This window comes from Sesamum indicum, linkage group LG8 (genome assembly GCF_000512975.1).
Source record: "Sesamum indicum cultivar Zhongzhi No. 13 linkage group LG8, S_indicum_v1.0, whole genome shotgun sequence".
In the NCBI taxonomy this organism is placed as follows: domain Eukaryota; kingdom Viridiplantae; phylum Streptophyta; class Magnoliopsida; order Lamiales; family Pedaliaceae; genus Sesamum; species Sesamum indicum.
This window is the reverse complement of record NC_026152.1, coordinates 2429090-2448003: the sequence shown is the minus strand read 5'-3', so window position 1 is coordinate 2448003 and position 18914 is coordinate 2429090. Positions and strand designations below refer to the sequence as shown.

Here is an 18914-nt window from a genome sequence, read left to right as displayed (position 1 = left end):
CTAGTTTATATACCATGTTAATCTCATTTAAAAAATAAAAGTTGCCCTCAAACTTTATGGGATTTGGACTTGAAAATCTTTTGTTTTTGGTGGTTGGAGTGATCAAAATGGATAAGAATTTGGACTTCATATGAAAGTTTCTTAGTGAAATACTGTGGAAGATAATGAGCTGGAGATTCTTTACAATGTCTTGCTTAGTTTTTAATTATTAATTATAAATGTAGAATTATTTAAAATATATATTTTCATTTGTAATATTTTTAATATTAGAATTCTTATTAAGTATGTTCATGTGATGCATAAATAAAGTCATGTGTTGATCCATAACATATTAATTACTACTACCATGGCTCTGATACCATTACAACCAGGATCATCATCAGGCAGGGATAGGATAATTTTACAAGATAATGAATAACCGACAACTTTTCATAAAATTTATATCCAAATATAATACTCCAAACTGCCCCTAAAAACGCCTTTAACATGGCTATGACCGGGGTCTTACCAGGAGCTATATATTTAGAACATAATTTTTATGTCAAGGCCAGTTATTATTATCCAACCTATAAATTTGATGAGTCCTAATTATTCATGATGCCAAATTCATGCTAGTGTAATTAACAGTTAGGAATCAACACATGAATTGGTTAGCCTATAAGGCTATCCATGAACAAAAAAATAAGATTATAAATAAAATACAGAAATTAAAATAAAGCGAGTAAAACTTACAGTAGTCCTTATGTAGTTGCAAACTTCTTTTATTTCAATATATAGATTTACAATGAGAAGGGATTGCTCAACACATGAGCAAGAGAGAAAGAGAGAAAACAAAAGAGAGGTTTCTTCTAAGGTTCTGCCCTTAACGCCCTAAACATCTGCATTTATAGAATGCAGAGGAGCCTATTCTACAGGGCCTATTCCTACTTAGTACAGTAGAAACCGTGTATTACACAGTATAAGACCGATATTTCAGGAAAAAGTGCTACAGTTTCAATAATAATTGAACTAAAAGTCAAAAATGAATAGTAGAAAAGCCAAAATTTCCGGCCTTCTGTCTGCTTTGACGTCATTGATTACGTCATCTTATTAATGGCTTATTAATGCGTCATTTGACTGCTGATAATCATGCATTGATGCCTTCTTTAATCAGACTTTCTCCCAGTTCTTGCCTGGTTTGAGGAAGATTCTTCCATGTCTTTTTTATGAATCTTTTCTACCAAGGTCTCCTTGATAGCTTCAAAAATATCCTCGAATTCAACGTCATTAGGATCTTGAGCATCTTACATGAATTCATATGCCATAGTTGAGTCTGATTTGGTGGATTTATTATCCTCCCCAAAATGTGCCATCAGGTCCTTTTTCATTTCTTCCACATATGCAGCAACCATATGCTCTTTAGTCAGAAATTCTGACTTCATTTTGAATTTCCTTGAGATATGATCGAAAGGAGATGGGGTAGCAATATCTTCCTTCTGATTTTCATAGACGCTTATTTTCGTCTGAAGGAGATCCATTGTCTCTTTTCCAAATATTTCCTTTGTATTAGGATCAGTCTTCATCATTTTATCCCGAAATTTAATATGGGATATTTTGTATAAGCAAGGAATTCCAGCATCTGTCTGACCAATTTCTGGCGTCCATTTCCAGATCCAGGGTATTGAAAATTCAATGAAGAAGAAATATGAGGCTATTCCCTCTATGAATAGCTTAGCTTCTTGTTTCTTTATCAATTGTGGTGAAATATCCACCCATTTATCAAAAAAAAAATTTATTTTCTCAGGTAAAATATTTAGAGTGGGACCAAAATAGTAAAACCAGTGTATAAACCAGTGTGGGATATCAGTGTTATAAACATTGGCACAAACCTTTATAAACCATGAATGTTTGTGCTTATCATTTTCATAATCTAATACCTTCATAAAGGCATCGCAGTAATCCCAGCAATTATACTTTACTGCTGATTTATTAATCAAAATTTCTTTATCTTTCATAGGAGAAATTCCCCAATCTTCCAAAGGTATAACCTTTTTTATAATCATTTTGCTGAAATTATAAATTTCTTTATTAGTACTCGTAAAATGTGATATTTCACATGAGCCATCTTGAACAAGTATTTGTTCATAAAAGAATCTGGACTTATAAGTCCTTGCTGGTAAGGATGAATTATCCAAATACCTTTGCATTAAAACCCAAGGATCATTTTTCCATTTTAAATCTTTTTCTTCCAAAAGAAATATAATTTCTTTATGTTGGGTTTTTGAAAATCCAATATTATTGGATTCAGATTCTTCATCACCAATTATTTTGGCATATGAGGGACTATCATTCCCTTCAGTTTGAGATTGCTGACCTTTTTTATATTCCAAGAATGCCTGATATTCATGATCTTGTGTTAAATCCATAGCTATAAGCTTTTGTTTTCCATTTTGAGATATAATCTCAAGTGCTTTGCCTCGACCACCTCTTCCTCTATAAGAGGAAGATCCCCGATCTCGGGAGTTCATGCCTGTCATTTATTAAAATATTCCCGAGTTAAGAAATCTGGAAGACTATTATCTTCTCCCTTTTTATAAAGTATTTTCAAAATCAAATGGGGCTAATTGAGCCTGCCATCTTGCAAACATTTGTTTAGAAACATCATGTCTAAAATCCTTTTGAAACATAAATTTGGCTGCTTTGCAGTCTGTCATAATCAAAAAAAAATTATTGTATAAATCATCTTGAAATTTCAAAACACACTTGACTATAGCTAGGATCCTTTTGCTATAGTTGCATAATTTTTTTGAGAATCATTCCATTTTTCTGAATGGAATCTATAGTGCGATAATTGTGTTCATTTGATCGAATCGAGAGTCGGACTCTTTTACTTTATGATAATATTGCCCCGCAATGATGTTTGAGTTTTAATTATAATTGTACTCTGAAATACAATGACTGACATTACGAATCTTGAAAAACAGGGAATCAGAGAAGTGTTTTGGAATTCTTTAAATAAAAGACGAAATGCTGATTTTGTAAAATATTTTGAAGTGCTCTTAAATGCTTTTCCAATTGATACAATAAATTGAAATGGGATGGACCTATTTATTGAAACTGGAAATGCAACACCGAATAAGCATGTGCGATTGAAAAATGGAAGACGTTGTGAGTAGAATAGCTATTTTTTTATCCCGATGGATGCATCATTTACTATTTTACTTAAAGGACATATCATTTCATTAGAATAGACACATCATTACAATTGAAGTATCGACCACCTTAGTGATTGACACGTATCTGGTCTACTTTACACGATTGATGATGATTGGGAGCCATCCATCAGTATTCTCGTGTGACGAGCTTGATGTGTATTGCACATCGGACTAATCATTTGCTCTGATCGAAATAAATTCATTAATTAGAATTTTAACTTTAATCACCATTTTTTCAATAACTACTTGTGATCTTCATATCATCTTCGGATTAGTAGCCCAGATTGGGTCGTGCAGTTCGACCATTCTATGAACGCGTAATCTCAAATGCCAGATATATTCTGTTATTGCATTTAATAACTATTTCTCGTACCAACCTTACCAGGTTGAGTATCGGAAGGATGTAATTGAGACACATCCATTGTTACTCTTATCGACTTTTACGAGTGCAAGTACGACTAGATCAACACATCAACCTAAGGCCGAGTGAAGGAGTTAAGCACCTTGATCTATATCATCGACTATATCACTTAGGCCTCCTTAACTCGGCACGACGAGGGGTGGTATAAATAATTTTAGAATTGCAATCCAACCATAATCAGATATAGTAATGAGTTTTAGCTACTAATTATACCGACCCGCTTCAAAATAAACTAAACAAAGAACTGAAGGTGATTAAATGGAATATCTGAACTAATAAATCAAAGTAAAAATGATATTAAGGCGTGACTTTTGAAAATTATCGAAATCCTAATTAATTACAGCTATTAATATATCGTAAATCCCACATAAAATTTTCACCCCATTATCAACTGTAATTATTTAAATTACATTTTCGTGATCTTTATGAATTTTTTTTTTCAGAATGTTGGATCCGAAAAATTACAATAATTGTCATTATTTTATTACATTAAAACTGAATATAAATTATAAAATACATGAGGGTATATGTATGTATATGTATATATATATATATATATATATATTGTAATAAAAACAGGGAGGCCACATGACATGAGGATATATGATATATCCCATGTTAACAGTTACACGGCTGGCGGTGGCGGGAAGCCTGGAGTGAATTACCATTTTACCCTTTTTGGATCAGAACAAAATCTGATGGCAATGGTTCAACCGGATGACGTCGCTTTCTCTCTAATCAATCTCCCTATCTCTCTCTCACACACACACAGAGGACGCACAAAGACACGCAGTCAACGTGTCCCTGCTCTATGCCCACCACCTCTCCCATAAGCAAAGTAAAACCCTTTATTCCAAATCCCAATTCCTATACCCTCTGTAATAAATTCTAGAAATCTTGCATTATATTAATGGCGGGCCTTTATTGTTTCTGCTGATTTTTTCCCCGTAGAGAGTCGTCTCAGTATTGACATTCTTTAGGGGACCCGTGTCTGTATCGGTGGGCGTGCTTGTTCCTGCCCTTTTGATTCCTGCATCAGATCAATTTTCGCCGTCGGTTGCTTCTGCTTTTGCCCAACTCTTTTACGCCTTTCTTCTTGGATTTCGTTTTTGTTTAATGAAGTTTGGCGGTGGTGCTTGCTGTTTTGCTTGTTCTTGTGAGGAATTGTTATGGAATTTCCTTGATCAGATTCCTTCAGCATTCTTTCCTTCAGGTTTTGCTTCCTTCTCTTTGCGAATATATTCACTTTTGGGGGGGCTGGATCATCTTTTAGTTGCTGATCAATGTTGTGAATTTGTTCCTAATCTGATGGAACAGAGGTGGCTGGTGTAAGTTTGAGAAATAAGGGAGGTTTAAGGACTCATTTTGTGGCCGATGGGGAACGGAGACAATGGCCGCTGTGTATTTCCGTTAACAGGCTTACAAATAGGGTAAAATCATCTTTTCAATTCTGGGTTTTAATGTAGTTTTGGAAGGCTTATGTGCTGTGTTTGAATTTGTTGACTCTTTCATTTGCTGATGCGTCATATGCATGCACATTCGTGGAGCTGGTTTTTTTTTATTGTTGATAAGCCATTTGAATGTCTCTTAAGATTACAATCGTATGTGCATGTTCTTGTCTGGAATGTAATTTAAGGTACTTGGCCTTTGGCCTGTGTTAGATGGTATTGGTTCTCTGTATAATGTGCAGAGGTAATGCGATAGTGGTGGGTTCAGTTTTGCAAGGTTAAAAACTTTGTATCTGTTAGTAAATCATAGGTGTGATGTATGAAGAACTTTTTTTATTAAATCATACCCTTTTAACTGAAAACAATCCTAGAATGTATTTTTCCTTTTGGTGGTGAAATGACTACATAGCTTAAGTGTATGTATTTTCAGATTCACATTTACAGTCCTTATCCTCCTGAAATCATGGCTTGGAGGCTTCTTCCAGATATGAAAATTTTCAGTTTTTGCGGGATAGTGGATCTTCGGTTACCGGTACCTTAAGAGCATGCTTACTTAAAAGATATGATTAATGAAAGATATGATTGAAGTCGAATTATGTGTGTAATATGATTATTATTTAATAAATTACTTTTTGTTTACTTCAATGTGCAAAAGGAGTTATTGGCCAAACCGACCACAACCTAGTAAATATTGGACTAGCCTATATTATTAGTCCAATACAAGCTAATGATCTGAAGTAACCATGTCCTAATTGGCTAGATTTGTCCTCTAGGCCAGTGCTAGAGGACCTCAGCTTCTATTCTCCAGCCTCTCTCTCTCTATTGCTTCTCCTCCCTCTTTCTGATCAGGACTAGATGTTCCCTTTTCCCCTCTTCCCCTCTTCCCGTTGAAATATAAATCCAAAAATTACTCGACGTCTACTTTCCAAGAAAATGAGTTCCAAGTCTTTTTAGAATAAAGGATAGTACTGATTGGGTTGACTGATGAAATTAACTGACTAGTACAAGTATTTCTTGCTGCCGTGTATGGGATGTTGCAAACTCCACAGCTTAAATCACCTATAAATATCGGTTTTTTGCAATTTGTTACGGATATATAATGCAACTTAGCTCCAGGTTCTTGGTTAGAATGAAGCATATAAAGAAGTGGAGAGTCAGCGTTTAATGGTTTTATTCTTACTGGCTGGGCCCTGTTGACTTTCCAAACGGAGATAGGCCTGTGGGCCCATTTGGTGTCTTCTCCTATCGTTCATGTACTGGAATATGCTTCTGAGTCCAAGATAAAGGATAGTTCTGAGTGGTTGTTTGGGTAAAGCTCCTGCAACTCTCACTTGCTCCTTGAGGTCTTGTGTTACTGTCGAGCAGCAGGACTAATTTGCCTGTTGGGCTTATCACGTGGTGATTTTTACCTGACGAGACCATGGGATTGAGGTTGTGTTGAGGAATCCTGTCCTGGTCTAATTCCATGCCATATACCATTATGTATACCCTGTGCCTTCGTCTAAGTTTGGTGCTGAGCATAATCTCCTTCATCTTTTTGCCTATGTTTAAAATTGATGGTGCATGTGGCTCTCAATTTGATTACTTACCATGATATGTTTTTCAGGGATTTACAGTCCTATCTTTCACATCTCAGCCTATTTATGGCCTCTGACAGTGGAAAATTCTATATCTTGGTGGACAATAGGCCATGGTTAAAAGATCTTGTGTCGCGGCCTACACATTTGTGGCAGTTGATGGTTACTAAGGTTGCTGAAGCATCTTTGCCTCACTCTAGTTAGCAGGATTCCGGATCTTTAATTTTAGTCACTAACTCAGGTTTTGAAAATGCTTTTCTGATAATTATACAGTCTAGGTTGTCCCCCTTCGCGAACACGAAAGGGAGGAAAGACAGAAAGATGATAGGAGAACTTTCAGAGTTACAGGCTTCTTCCTCATCAAACACAGGGAAATTCAGAAACTTCAAAAAGTGGTTCTCATTGATTGATGCTTTGATGTTGTCCAGGAAGAGGGCTTTGCTACCGGTAAAGAAGCTTCGCAATTCTTTGATTGCGAACAGCAAGTTGCATAGAACCTTGTACGGCTTTATTGTGTTTGAGGTTGCTTGGAGTGATGTACGTGGTATTAACTATTTGAATGAGCTTCAGGTAGCTATTATTTGAGGTATTCATTTAAGTGCTGTAGTTTGACATCTGTTCCATGACGTCTGAGTTCCATTCCTTTGTATGCCTTGTTCAGACGGATACGTCACTTGCAATAGAGGCTAAAGTCATGAGAAGATGGGAATTTGATAGCATAACACAAGCAGCAAGGTTGATATGTTCATGGTTCCCAGGGACACTCAATGAACAGATTCTTTTGAAAGAGCATTTGGATGCTACATTAGGTATTTCTAAAATTACCTCATATCAAGTGTGCCACCAGTATCTCAATGTCAGTTCAATTATTCAAAATTTTATTTGTTCTAGTACTAAGTTTGAGATTGTAGCAGGGGAGGTTTTCCATGATGCTCAAGAAAGTTTCCCTAGGACAAACAACACTGATACTGATGACATAAGTGATGAGCTGTATGTTGGAGATGAATCTCCCCTGACTAGCAGTTTTAGCGTTTATCCTGTAAAGAAGGTAAATAGGACAAATAGACTACTGACACCACCTCCCCCTAATACTCCATACAAAAGAAGGAAAGTAATGAGATCCCTTTATTGTGACCTTGGGATTTGTTCGGGAGAAGAAGAAGAGGCAACTGTTGAGATAATGTCGCAGGCCACTGATCCAAGTGATTGTCAAGAAACGCATGACCCAACTCTGTACAGGGATGTTCTGATTTTGTTTCGGTTTGACGATCACGACCTTCCATTTAAACTGAAGGACATAATTATGTCTGATTTACGGTTACTTACTCTACTTGAAGCTGGACTTCCGTCTTGGGTTATTTTCCTTCAATCTTACCCAGTATTTTGCCATATTTATCGTCCATGGATGTGTCCTTTGGCAAGAGTTCTTTATGTGCTTATATCAATCGTCACTGTTCTCGTTGGATTCTATGATTTGTACAAGAATGTACCCCTCCTTAAGGCAACAGCATCTAGATTGTTTGGACCCCTGTTTGATTGGATCGAAACATTGGAAATGATTTCGAGAATAAAGTATTTGGGAACTATGTTGTTCCTTCATAATTCTCAGAAGGCTATCAAGTGGTTTCTCATGGTGACAAGGACTGTTCGTTCATGTCTTTCGTTCGTTATAGAGCCAATGGCTGGACCTTTTGCTGAGTTCTTGGAATTATTCCTTCCTCTTTGGAGTATGTTTGTTCAACTAGCAGTGAGTTTCTTTTCGGTCACTTGGATGGTGGTGGAGTCTTCTTTTACATTGGTAGGAGACATTGTCGAGATTTTACTGTTGCCACTATGGTATATCTTGGTGGTATTGTGGAATGTTGGTGAGTTAGCACTGCCTCTAAGCTAATATTTTATTAGTACTTCTCTATGCTCTAGATTTCGAAGACTATTAATACTATGATTCTTTTGTGTATTGTATTTGATCGCAGCAACATGTGTTATATATCCAATAATCTGGATTCTGTGGGAAGTTCTTTATGCTCCGTTTCGACTGGTCTTTGGAGTTTTTAGCCTCGTGGCTTTCTTGTGTACATTTGTATGTGGTTTAGTTGGAGATTTTTGGCTATTTGCGAGCAGCATTTTCAATTTTACCAGGGATGTTGAGTCAACAGTGAGCTCGTACGAGGTTTCAATGTGGCGTTCTCTGTGGAATGACCTTTTCTCCCAGGTGGTTTTTTGTAAGAATTGACCTTGTAATTGGTGCTACATGCTTGGTTCACTTATCAGGGTTCTTTTGTATCAGGTATTCCGTGCTCTCCGAAGTATTCTTCATGGTTTTGTGGCTTTCTTCACAGCCTGCAACAGACACCGACTAAGGTATTAATTCAATCTTTTGTTTCTGAGTTCTCAGTTTAAATGTAAATGTTTATTTGCTTATTGCCCAGTTGAGGGAGTGCTTGCTTATGTTGCAAACTTCGCATACTTGGATGTTCATCAAGAATGTCACACAATGTGTGAACAACATGAATTTTTAGATTCCGAAATAGCTACTGAGAGTTAGGTAGAATATAAATTGAGAAAAATGGAGGTTACATTTTGGAATAATTCAATGGTACAAGGTAGGGAGTAGGTAATGTTTCAAACTATGGTTGTTGTAAGATCTAGTAGTAAGTTACTTCTTAACTTGGTGCAAAAAATGATGTGGCAAGTGAAGCATGGTGGAGATGATGTGATTATAGAGCAGAGTGTGTTTCAATTGTTAGATTTTGGCCCATAGCAAATATTAGTATGAAAGGTTTATTTAGCTGGAAAGCAGACTTTCCGCTTCCTTTGATATTAAATGATCCTTTTAAACACAAGTTGAGTGTTCTGCACATACATAGCGTTTCTAGACTTTAGAGTTAGGGGATAGATGACCTGGCATTCTGAAGTCTTTGAAGCAGAAGTTGAGAATCACCTGGTTTAGTAAATGGAAGTGATTCTTCGTATAATCGTTGAATCATGTGTTAAGGTACAACGAAAAGGTAAACAATGTGTTCTGGTACAGAGGTGAAATCTCTCTAGCACAGGTTAAGTAGCACTTGCAACATAGCTTGAACTTGTGTCCATCATGCCTGATAGTTGCACCGACGTGTTTATTTATGGGTAGGGATAACTCCAGAGCAAATATTAGCCCAGACTTATTAGCCTTCCATGTCCAGAAACCCATTACCTTCTGTATGACCTCTGACTTCCTTTTTCCTTCTCTCACTCTTTGTAATTGTTGTACTTCTCGCACCAACACGAATGGTATACATCCCTCCCAAATTTTACACTCACTGATGTCAAATATATATAGCTTGTGGACATGCAAAGGTGAGGTTGAGCACCTGACAATAGCGCACGTGGGAAACAAACTGAAGTGTCCAATAAGGTCATGATAAACGAAATAAATTGAGTTTGAACTTTATATAGGATACTGCATTTTGAATCAAATGTTATATCTGAAGCTGTATCATCTTCCCATGCACGGGACCTTCACTCCAATATGCCAAGTTGTAAGATGTCTTTTTCTTGTTCCTTCACACCTTCTGATTTACGGAATATGTTTTATTGAAAGTTGGAATGGTTAGGTTAATTTGGGGAAATTGGCACAGGGACAGGTTGTAGATGACTATGGTAAATAGGGGTAAAAGTGAGGTATAGGTGTGCATCAAACATATGTTAGTGGATTTACTCGTGGTATTTTTAACAGGGAAAGTAGTGTTTTATGATTCATATTTAACTCTGATTTGTTAGTTTCTAATATGGTTATTGAAATGTTTATTATCATCCTCCACTAAGTCGACCAAAATTACTAAAGCCCCTCTGCTGTTTCAATTTTGTATGTCACCAAACATTTAGTGAACCTCTGGTTGGTTCCTAACCCAACTGTCGTTATATGCTGCCAACAAAAGAACCCTTAACTAGATTATAAACTTGGACAGGATCTAAGGTTATATATTTTTTAATACAGAAAATGTAATGAAGTACTCTTGGATGGATCACCGTTCTGATTCATAGGCACAAATTCAGCTTTCTGGATTTACTTTCTGGTACTTGGCTGTTGGATTGGTGTCTGACTCTTTACTTTTCTTGAATGCAATGAACATCAGCATCTATAATCATATCAAGGAGTTCAACCACAGATTATCATGTGCAGCCAGGAGAGTTTGTTCTGAAAGAAATAGTCAGAGTGGGCAGACTTCTGACGCTCAAATAATTGTGAGTAATCATGCCAAATGTCCATCATTTTCTTTCTGATTGCAAAAAAAGAAGGGGTGATTCTGACAATCACATATCATTTCGGAATACAAAACTGAAATTTCTAGTTAATGAGTTGATTGTGGAAGTTGTCTCAAACTTCAAAGGCGTGGCCGCTTAAGAATTTTCTCTAACTTGCTGCAATTAAATTGGTGCATTATAGCTTTTTACTTTTAAACTTTTGCTTTACAGATTAACATGAATGTAAGATTTTCTTACATCGAAATAATATGAAACTGTTACCTTATGCCTATTGCCAATGTAGAATATATTACATTGCGGCCAAGAGAGCACTCCAAATGAACGTTGTATACCGGTAGCAGATGATGAAATAATTCTTTGAATTACCGACTGTTCACCTCATTCTATGTTTACTTGCTGCAGCCAACCGGCAGGAAAGAATCCCATCACCAGGTGGGATCCAAAAAGAATAGATGACAACCGTACAAAGGCAACCTGAGAAGAACACTCTTCAACGGGTAATATGATCTGTATATATGCGGGACGGTTGTTCATAGTAGTTTCTGCATCAGGATAATTGTACAGTAGATTACTGTTGTGGTAAAAAAAGAAACCCAGAAACTTGGGGACTTGATCCCTATTAAGTTGGAGATCTTTTAGGTCGTTTTTCCTTTTAATTCTTTCATTGTGTTCTTGATATCTCCCTAGGCTCATAGCTTTATCTAACTTAGCCATGCAAATGCCCTCCTTGTATATAAATGCACAATGTAAACCAATACTTCACAGATTTGACAATTCTTGGGGTACTCTCAAGCTTCCTTATGACGATATGTTGTTGATTTATGAGTTGGTTCTGTTGCAATGATTCATCGTCATGTTTTAATGTCCGTCTGCATAGGATTTGTTTCAATGATTCGTCATCATGTTTTATGTATGGCTACATAGGATTTCTTTGCTCGAATCTCGTTAATGGGTATGACGTGTGCGTGAGTAAATTCTTAGTCCAGTACATATGAATGTCACGTTATCTTTTTTATTTCAGGGGAAAAAGCAATCAATATATAACAACCAAACTGAGAATCAGACAAGTGACAAGTTTGGACTTCAGTAGCCGACTTTTTTATTTCAGGGGAAAAAGCAATCAATATATAACAACCAAATTGAGAATCAGACAAGTGACAAGTTTGGACTTCAGTAGCCGAGATTGAAAAACCGCCGACCCGAGGTGAAGCATGCTTAAGCCAAATTGTGAGCTAGAGAGTTGAGTCTACAACTAATATGTAGAAATGAAATAGAAGAGCAAGAATTCATTGCATGTAAGATGCATGATTGAGCGGTTATTGAGAGATCCTGAGCTAAAGATAGGAGCTCATTGACGAGGCTAAGGCATGCGCTTTTGAAGATGATTATACTCTGAATTTGTAACTAGCTCCCCTAGCGGCAAACACCTCAGCTGTTTCACAGTCAGCCATGTCCTGGAATATATGAGCATCCAGGCAATGATAGCCCCATCACTATTTCTCGCCACTGGAATATATGAGAATTTAGGCAATGATATCCCCATCACTATTTCTAGTTACCACAAGAATTGCAATGTCCCGAGTTCTTGAACGTGCTTCATCGAAGTTCATTTTAAATGTGCTTGGAGCCTGATCGCCTGATCAGAGGAGCATGCATTGGCCTTGGGCCGGCAAAAAGCTAGCTTGAGAGAAGCTGTGAGCTGAGGTAGTAATGTGGTCTGGGGGCATGTACTCAGCCTCCATAGCTCTCTTGTCGTGGCCCCACCATATAAACCAGCAGAGCGTAAGGAAGAGGTCTCGGTCATCTATCTCCAGGTGTCCATAACATGGTGAATCATATTGTGTGGTCTGTCTCCTGTAGAAATAAATTGCAACGGTAGAGATAAGGCCTACCTTGTCGTGCATGGTGACATTTCAGGAAGTAGTCTTCATCTTGTGAAAAACGAGACGGGAGGTTCAGCAAGTTAGTGGAAGTTGGCACAACATTCAGGCAAAGTTTCCGAACAAACTAACCGTACTTTACTCGGGATCTTGGCTTTCCAAATGAGCTACCAACAGTGTTTATGAACTCGAACAGGCTGAGTTTTGCTGCTTCCAAGCAGTAAAGTAGTTGTGATGCGATACTGACCATTTTAAAAATGCTAGTGATAAGAATCTTGATTCGTTTCTTTCCCAAAGAGATGCGAAGGATGTTTGCTCCATCAACATTCCAGAAACAAATTATCAATGATGTCGCTGGGATTGATAAGGACAGCGGTTATTGCAACTTGCAAACCTCCGGGTGCATTCCTTTGATGTGACCATCCCGTTCTACTTGGCAGAGTAATGAGTAAATGCTTTTGCACACAATAAGAAAGAGAATCCCCTTCTTTGGTGGGGGAGAGGGATCCAAACTCATAACCATTGAACAAGAAAGAGTAAGACACTGAGAACACAACCGAAATGAGATCATGGCCAAAAATGATGATTGAAAATTGGAGGCACACCACCGGGCACGAGTGCCATCTAAAAATTGCCTTTCTTATCCATCTCGGAGTATGGTAGTAACAAATCTTAGTTCATCTCTGGATCCACCTTTTGTGATAACCCATCTCTATCTTTGAGCCTCTAAATCTTATTCATCTTACGTCCCTTATTGGCCTATTCATGGAAGAAGAATGTATTTTAGTGCTTTGCCACATTGTTTCCAATACACCTTTGAATGTTCCTTTCTCAAGCCCATCGTGCGAGTGAATGCTCCCCTTCCTAATGATCAATAGTTGCTTCTCCAGCCAAAGAATCCACTACTTTGTCGCTGCCAATCATCTAACCTTTCTTTACATGTCTGAATCTTGTCAAGAAAAGATGGTCTTCCCCGTTGCCTTAAACTACAGTCCTAGACATTGAAAGTTCCGACATTCCTTGGACGTAATCCGAGCAATCCCGAACCTAAAGGGTGTTCGAAAAAGTATTCAACAATTCGAGAAAATCAAAGGAATTATAACAAACAGATTGAAACCAAAATTGGCAAGGCGAACGCGTTGGAATAAACAAGCAAGCAGTTAGATATGTTGTCTTATTGAAACGTAAATAAAAAATTACAAGAGAGTCGTATTGTAAGGACTCTTAGTTCAAAGCAGTTACCCATCGAGTCATATAATTTCTTTTGTTTGCCTTGCAAAAATTATACGTCCCTTTTTCTATCTGCATTGGTTAGTATGTAACTTGTTTCAGAATAAAACATTTTCATTCTATTGGAATTGCATTATATCAAAGAACATATCGAAAATCACTTAGATACCTTTTAGAAAACTTAAAAACAAACTGCTCGAATTTGAGCGGAAATTTGAGAGAGAAAGAGGTTGTGTTGGTGCTTGGTGTATTTCTAATTTGAAGTGGTAGCAGTCTTTTTGTAGGCTTCAAAAATTGGAATTCAATTTTGGAATTAAACCAGTTGAAACGGCTAATTTAATGGGCGGTTTTAGGTTTGAAAGAAAAAAAATAGATTTTTGTCCATCCTAGAGAATTTGAATGTTTTTTCTGCAAAAATATATATACAGAAACTGAAAATTATCCAAACGTTCGCGCCACAATTGGAGCCGGGTAGGGCAACAAGGCAATTCCATGTTCACTTTAGTGTCCATAACATTTCAAAGATTATTTAGACATTAAACTTAATATAAGGAGTTTTTGTTGTACATAAACTTTCAATGTGGGACAAGCATGAGTGTAAAAACACTCACCCCACGTATATATACATGAAAGACCATCAATTTTTTCATCATATTCCTATGTGGGACGACATGTTTTCTCAACTTTTAACTTAATCTAATCTATGAATTTAATCATGTAATTGCATTCATATCTTAGGTCACATTGTTGTTACAAATTAACAACTAATTATGCCAATTACTACAATCCATCACAAATCTATAGATTTTAAACTCAAGCTTCTGTAACCTGCTTTTAACAATGTTACCTTCCGGTTTGAACCACCATCTAAGTTATCTAACATCAACTATCACTTGGTCAAATAGAACTGAATCTTGAATTTGAGCCCGTGATTATGACAACGTCTGTCAATATTAAAAAGCTATCAATTTTGAGTTAATCTTTACAGTTGATATTTTAGGCTATATATCATGATCCTATTTACAAATGCTTTCAGGAATAACCAAATTTCTTGGATGCAGCAAAACAACTGCATTCACTTAGTTGGGCATCTCCAGAGATGCAATGCTATCATCTCGTCTAAAAGACTTGGCCCCATTTAGAGAAATTTCTTATTGTTTTTGCAACATTAGCACTTTCCAAAATTACAAGGGGATAGACTCCAAATACAAAGTATCAATCTATAATGGTGTTCTAACATACCTTACAACTTGTTAATACCACATTCAATTTTCTTTGTGGGATCTCTACTTAGAAGCTTGGGTTGTTACTGCAGATATGTTACTGATGGGTTTTCCATACCATTCGCAATCTGGGTTTTTGTACTAGTGAAAGTCGAATCCTTTTGTCTAAAGATTGGCCACATCATACTTTGTTCCCATATTGTCAATGTTTATTTCTGTCTGACACTAAATCCTTTATAGACTCAAGTCTAATTTGGATGTGACTTTTAGTTTTTTGGTTGTATATACGACTCCAAACCTTTGCAATTGTGATTTAACTATCATAATATACAAAAATAGGTTGAAGAGGCTGGCTTATAAAGGAAGTTGTAATAACAACCCATACAAACATTCAGCCTCAGTACCAATTATATTCAATGCACATAACTCGACTTCAAAAGTAGATCAGGTTGTCAAAGTTCGTTTTGCAGACCAGGAATGTGTACATTTGCTTCAGTGTCAATCGACCGATCAAAAAGTTCATAAACAATTAGGAATTCGGGTTGTACCAAAACATACCCTCCACTTGCTTCTAAGGTGTTGGCACCGCCATAACCCCCCATAACCATGTTGACAGTTACATACCTAGTCTTCGCTCTTTTAGATGGACAATTCTCAGTGTCCAACCTGCCCATAGTTCTAGTAGGATTTGTTTACTTTTGGTTTCTTATTTTTTAAAGCTTTGTTTTTATTGATAGTTTTTTAGTTTGTGTTCACATTATTCACTTATTTTTTTCCCGATTATTAAATTGGTTGTTCTCTTTGTATACACTGATCGCGACTATAAGATCATTCAAATACAGTCTCCCCTTTTTATGCTTGAGTGACATGCCATTTTTTTCCAATATTTAAGAAATTTATCCATTATGGACATAATCAGAAATTTCTCAAGAAGCTTCATCTCAGCATCAGATAGAGCATGCTCAAGGTCGATAATCTCATTGGTTTGTTTAGTTACAGATCTTCCCACAACCATATGATACTTTATGAACTTGGAAACATAATACTTTTCGAGCCCTTGCTCTTCAATATTTTATTTCTTTTCCAACTCATCCCATAATGATTTTGCGGTGTAAGAGTTGGGACAATAGACATCAAAGAGCGTTTTGATATTGCTGACAAAATAGCACCTCGACTTATTTGATCCCACTCAGTCAAATTGGTTCAGGTCTAATCACCTGAATCACCAAAAGAGGTCCTTTCATCGTCAATCAAATTTTCATTCGTTGTTGTCAACGTTTGAAAACTTGACCTGAAAACTTATTCAGCAGACCGGACAAGCCGACTTTTAAGGTAATAAGAATAGCAACGGAAACAATGTTGGTCATTTTAATAATTTCAAAACAAAAGTAATTGAGATTATAACAAGTTATTTTTATAAATAAAAAAAATGCATTTAAACTCCATAAAGTACATTATTCCAACAAAATTTGATTTTTCAAAACATTATAATTTTTTCAAGATTGTTGGAAAAAATATTCGACAATTTGTAATATAATTTTGAAAATCAAATCAAATTTAACAAATAGGTTGTAATAAAAATTAGCAAAGTAAACACGTTGAAACAAACAAGTAAATACTTAGTTTGTTATTTTACTAAAAGGTAAATCAAAAACTTACAAGAGAGTTGTACTGTAACAACTCTCAGTTCAAAGTAGTTACCAATCGAATCATAGAATTTTTTCTATTTGTCTTGAAAAAATTATATATCTCGTTGTCTATATATTATGCAATATTTTTCAGGGTAAGACGATTCAGTTATATCAATATTGTACTATACAAAAATTACCTCAAAAACACTCAGAATCTTTTTAGAAAATTGAAAAACAAACTGCTCGGATTTGAGAGGAAAATTGAGAGGAAAAGTGGAGGCAGCCTTTTTATAGGCTTCAACAACCAACAACAATAAATTTAGAATTAAATTCTGGAATTAAATCAGCTAAAACCGCTAATTAAATGGGTGGTTTCAGGTTTTAAAGATAAAAAACAAAACATATTTTTGTTTATTCCAAATAAATTTAAATATTTTTTATGCAAAAACATATATTGCGATTAAAACCGCTAATTAAATGGGTGGTTTCAGATTTTAAAGACAAAAAATAAAATATATTTTTGTTTAGTCCAAATAAATTCAAATATTTTTTATACAAAAAAATATATATTGAGACTAAAACCGCTAATTAAATGGGTGATTTCAGGTTTTAAAGACAAAAAAAGAAACATATTTTTATTTATTCCAAATAAATTTAAATATTTTTTATACAAAAAAATATATATTGAGATTAAAACCGCTAATTAAATGGGTGGTTTCAAGTTTTAAAGACAAAAAACGAAACATATTTTTGTTTATTCCAAATAAATTTAAATATTTTTTATGCAAAAAAATATATGTTCCGACTAAAACCGCTAATTAAATGGGTGGTTTCAGGTTTTAAAGACAAAAAACGAAAGATATTTTTATTTATGCCAAATAAATTCAAATATTTTTTATACAAAAAAGTATATATTGAGACTAAAACCGCTAATTAAATGGGTGGTTTCAGGTTTTAAAGACAAAAAACGAAACATATTTTTGTTTATTCCAAATAAATTCAAATATTTTTGTAGCAAAAAATATATATTGAGACTAAAATATTTGTCGCAACACCCATGGCTAACGCCAAGTGGCAGCTACGCACATATAGGGCAATTCCATGTTCATTCTAGTCATTATCTCTCTTCAAATATCACTTGGACATTGAACTTTTTAAGGAGTTTATATTGTACACAGACTTTCAATGTGGGATAAGAATAAGTATAAAACACTCATCCCGACATACACCTTACATAAATATAAAAGGCGGTCCTCATTCCATCATATTCTCATGTGGTACACAATATTTTTTCTCAATTTTTAACTCAATCTAATCTATGAATTTAATCATATAATTACATCATATTTTAACGAGTTATTTTTTATATGTCAAAATTAATGATCCAACACGAGAAAAACATCTCGTATTTTTATTGGATCAATCCATCTTAGAATTTTATAAGATTTAAATTTGGTGTGAGCTTATTATGAATTTATCATCTTAACAAGTTACAAAGCCCAAGTTTATATAAATTTTAATTCGCAATACAATTATTAATCATGGGCTTTGAACTAAAGGATTCTCTGAAAATTTGAGAGAGAGGATCTCAATTATAAAATATTTGAAATTATATCTAGAAATTTTATATATTTTGAAATTATGAAAACGGCCCTTTGAAATTTTGGTTTTATTATATTCCGTTTTCCTTTGAAATTGCAGAAACCTTCCTTTAAAATTTTCGATAAATAAGCACATTACAGCCCCATAAGCATAGAAACTATTATCCCATAAACATTACTATCCGACATAAATGATTGTATTCAATTTATTTCAATTAATAATAGTTAATCGCTTTAGAAACTATCATACCATGAAATTTTCAAGTATCACCATTCATTCAAACAAAATAATATTATACGTACCCGTTATAAATTTGAAATGGGATACTAATACTATATGTGAAGATTCTAAAGTTTAAAAGTGAATAAATTACTAATTTCATTAGACTTAACTCCCATGGGAAGCTGGTATAATTAACCAGATGATTTATGCATAATGTACAACTTTTTGATGCAGATAA

General features: G+C 35.3%; 1 protein-coding gene across 4 annotated transcripts; it reads left to right on the top strand.

The window, feature by feature from the left end:
• Window positions 4354-13012, top strand: LOC105167456. Of its 4 annotated transcripts, XM_011087195.2 has the most exons (11): window positions 4356-4828; window positions 4933-5045; window positions 6670-6811; window positions 6914-7210; window positions 7302-7449; window positions 7552-8505; window positions 8614-8852; window positions 8928-9001; window positions 10759-10867; window positions 11291-11385; window positions 11910-13012. In XM_011087195.2, the coding sequence occupies exons 2-10, from the start codon at window positions 4990-4992 to the stop codon at window positions 11342-11344; spliced, it is 2073 nt and encodes a 690-aa protein (XP_011085497.1). In that variant the 5' UTR covers window positions 4356-4828; window positions 4933-4989; the 3' UTR covers window positions 11345-11385; window positions 11910-13012. The 4 variants fall into 4 exon arrangements, with proteins under 4 accessions (XP_011085495.1, XP_011085496.1, XP_011085497.1 ...); XM_011087193.2 differs by lacking the exon at window positions 11910-13012 and having other exon boundaries at window positions 4354-4828; window positions 11172-11312; XM_011087194.2 differs by lacking the exon at window positions 11910-13012 and having other exon boundaries at window positions 4355-4828; window positions 7555-8505; window positions 11172-11312.

Bases quoted from the DNA above. Each gene is read 5' to 3' on its own strand.
- LOC105167456 (XM_011087193.2), top strand. From the start codon at position 4,990: ATGGGGAACGGAGACAATGGCCGCTGTGTATTTCCGTTAACAGGCTTA. The intron at 7,450-7,551 runs GTATTTCTAAAA...TTGAGATTGTAG, and splicing joins GCATTTGGATGCTACATTAG to CAGGGGAGGTTTTCCATGAT. The intron at 9,002-10,758 runs GTATTAATTCAA...AATGAACATCAG, and splicing joins TGCAACAGACACCGACTAAG to CATCTATAATCATATCAAGG.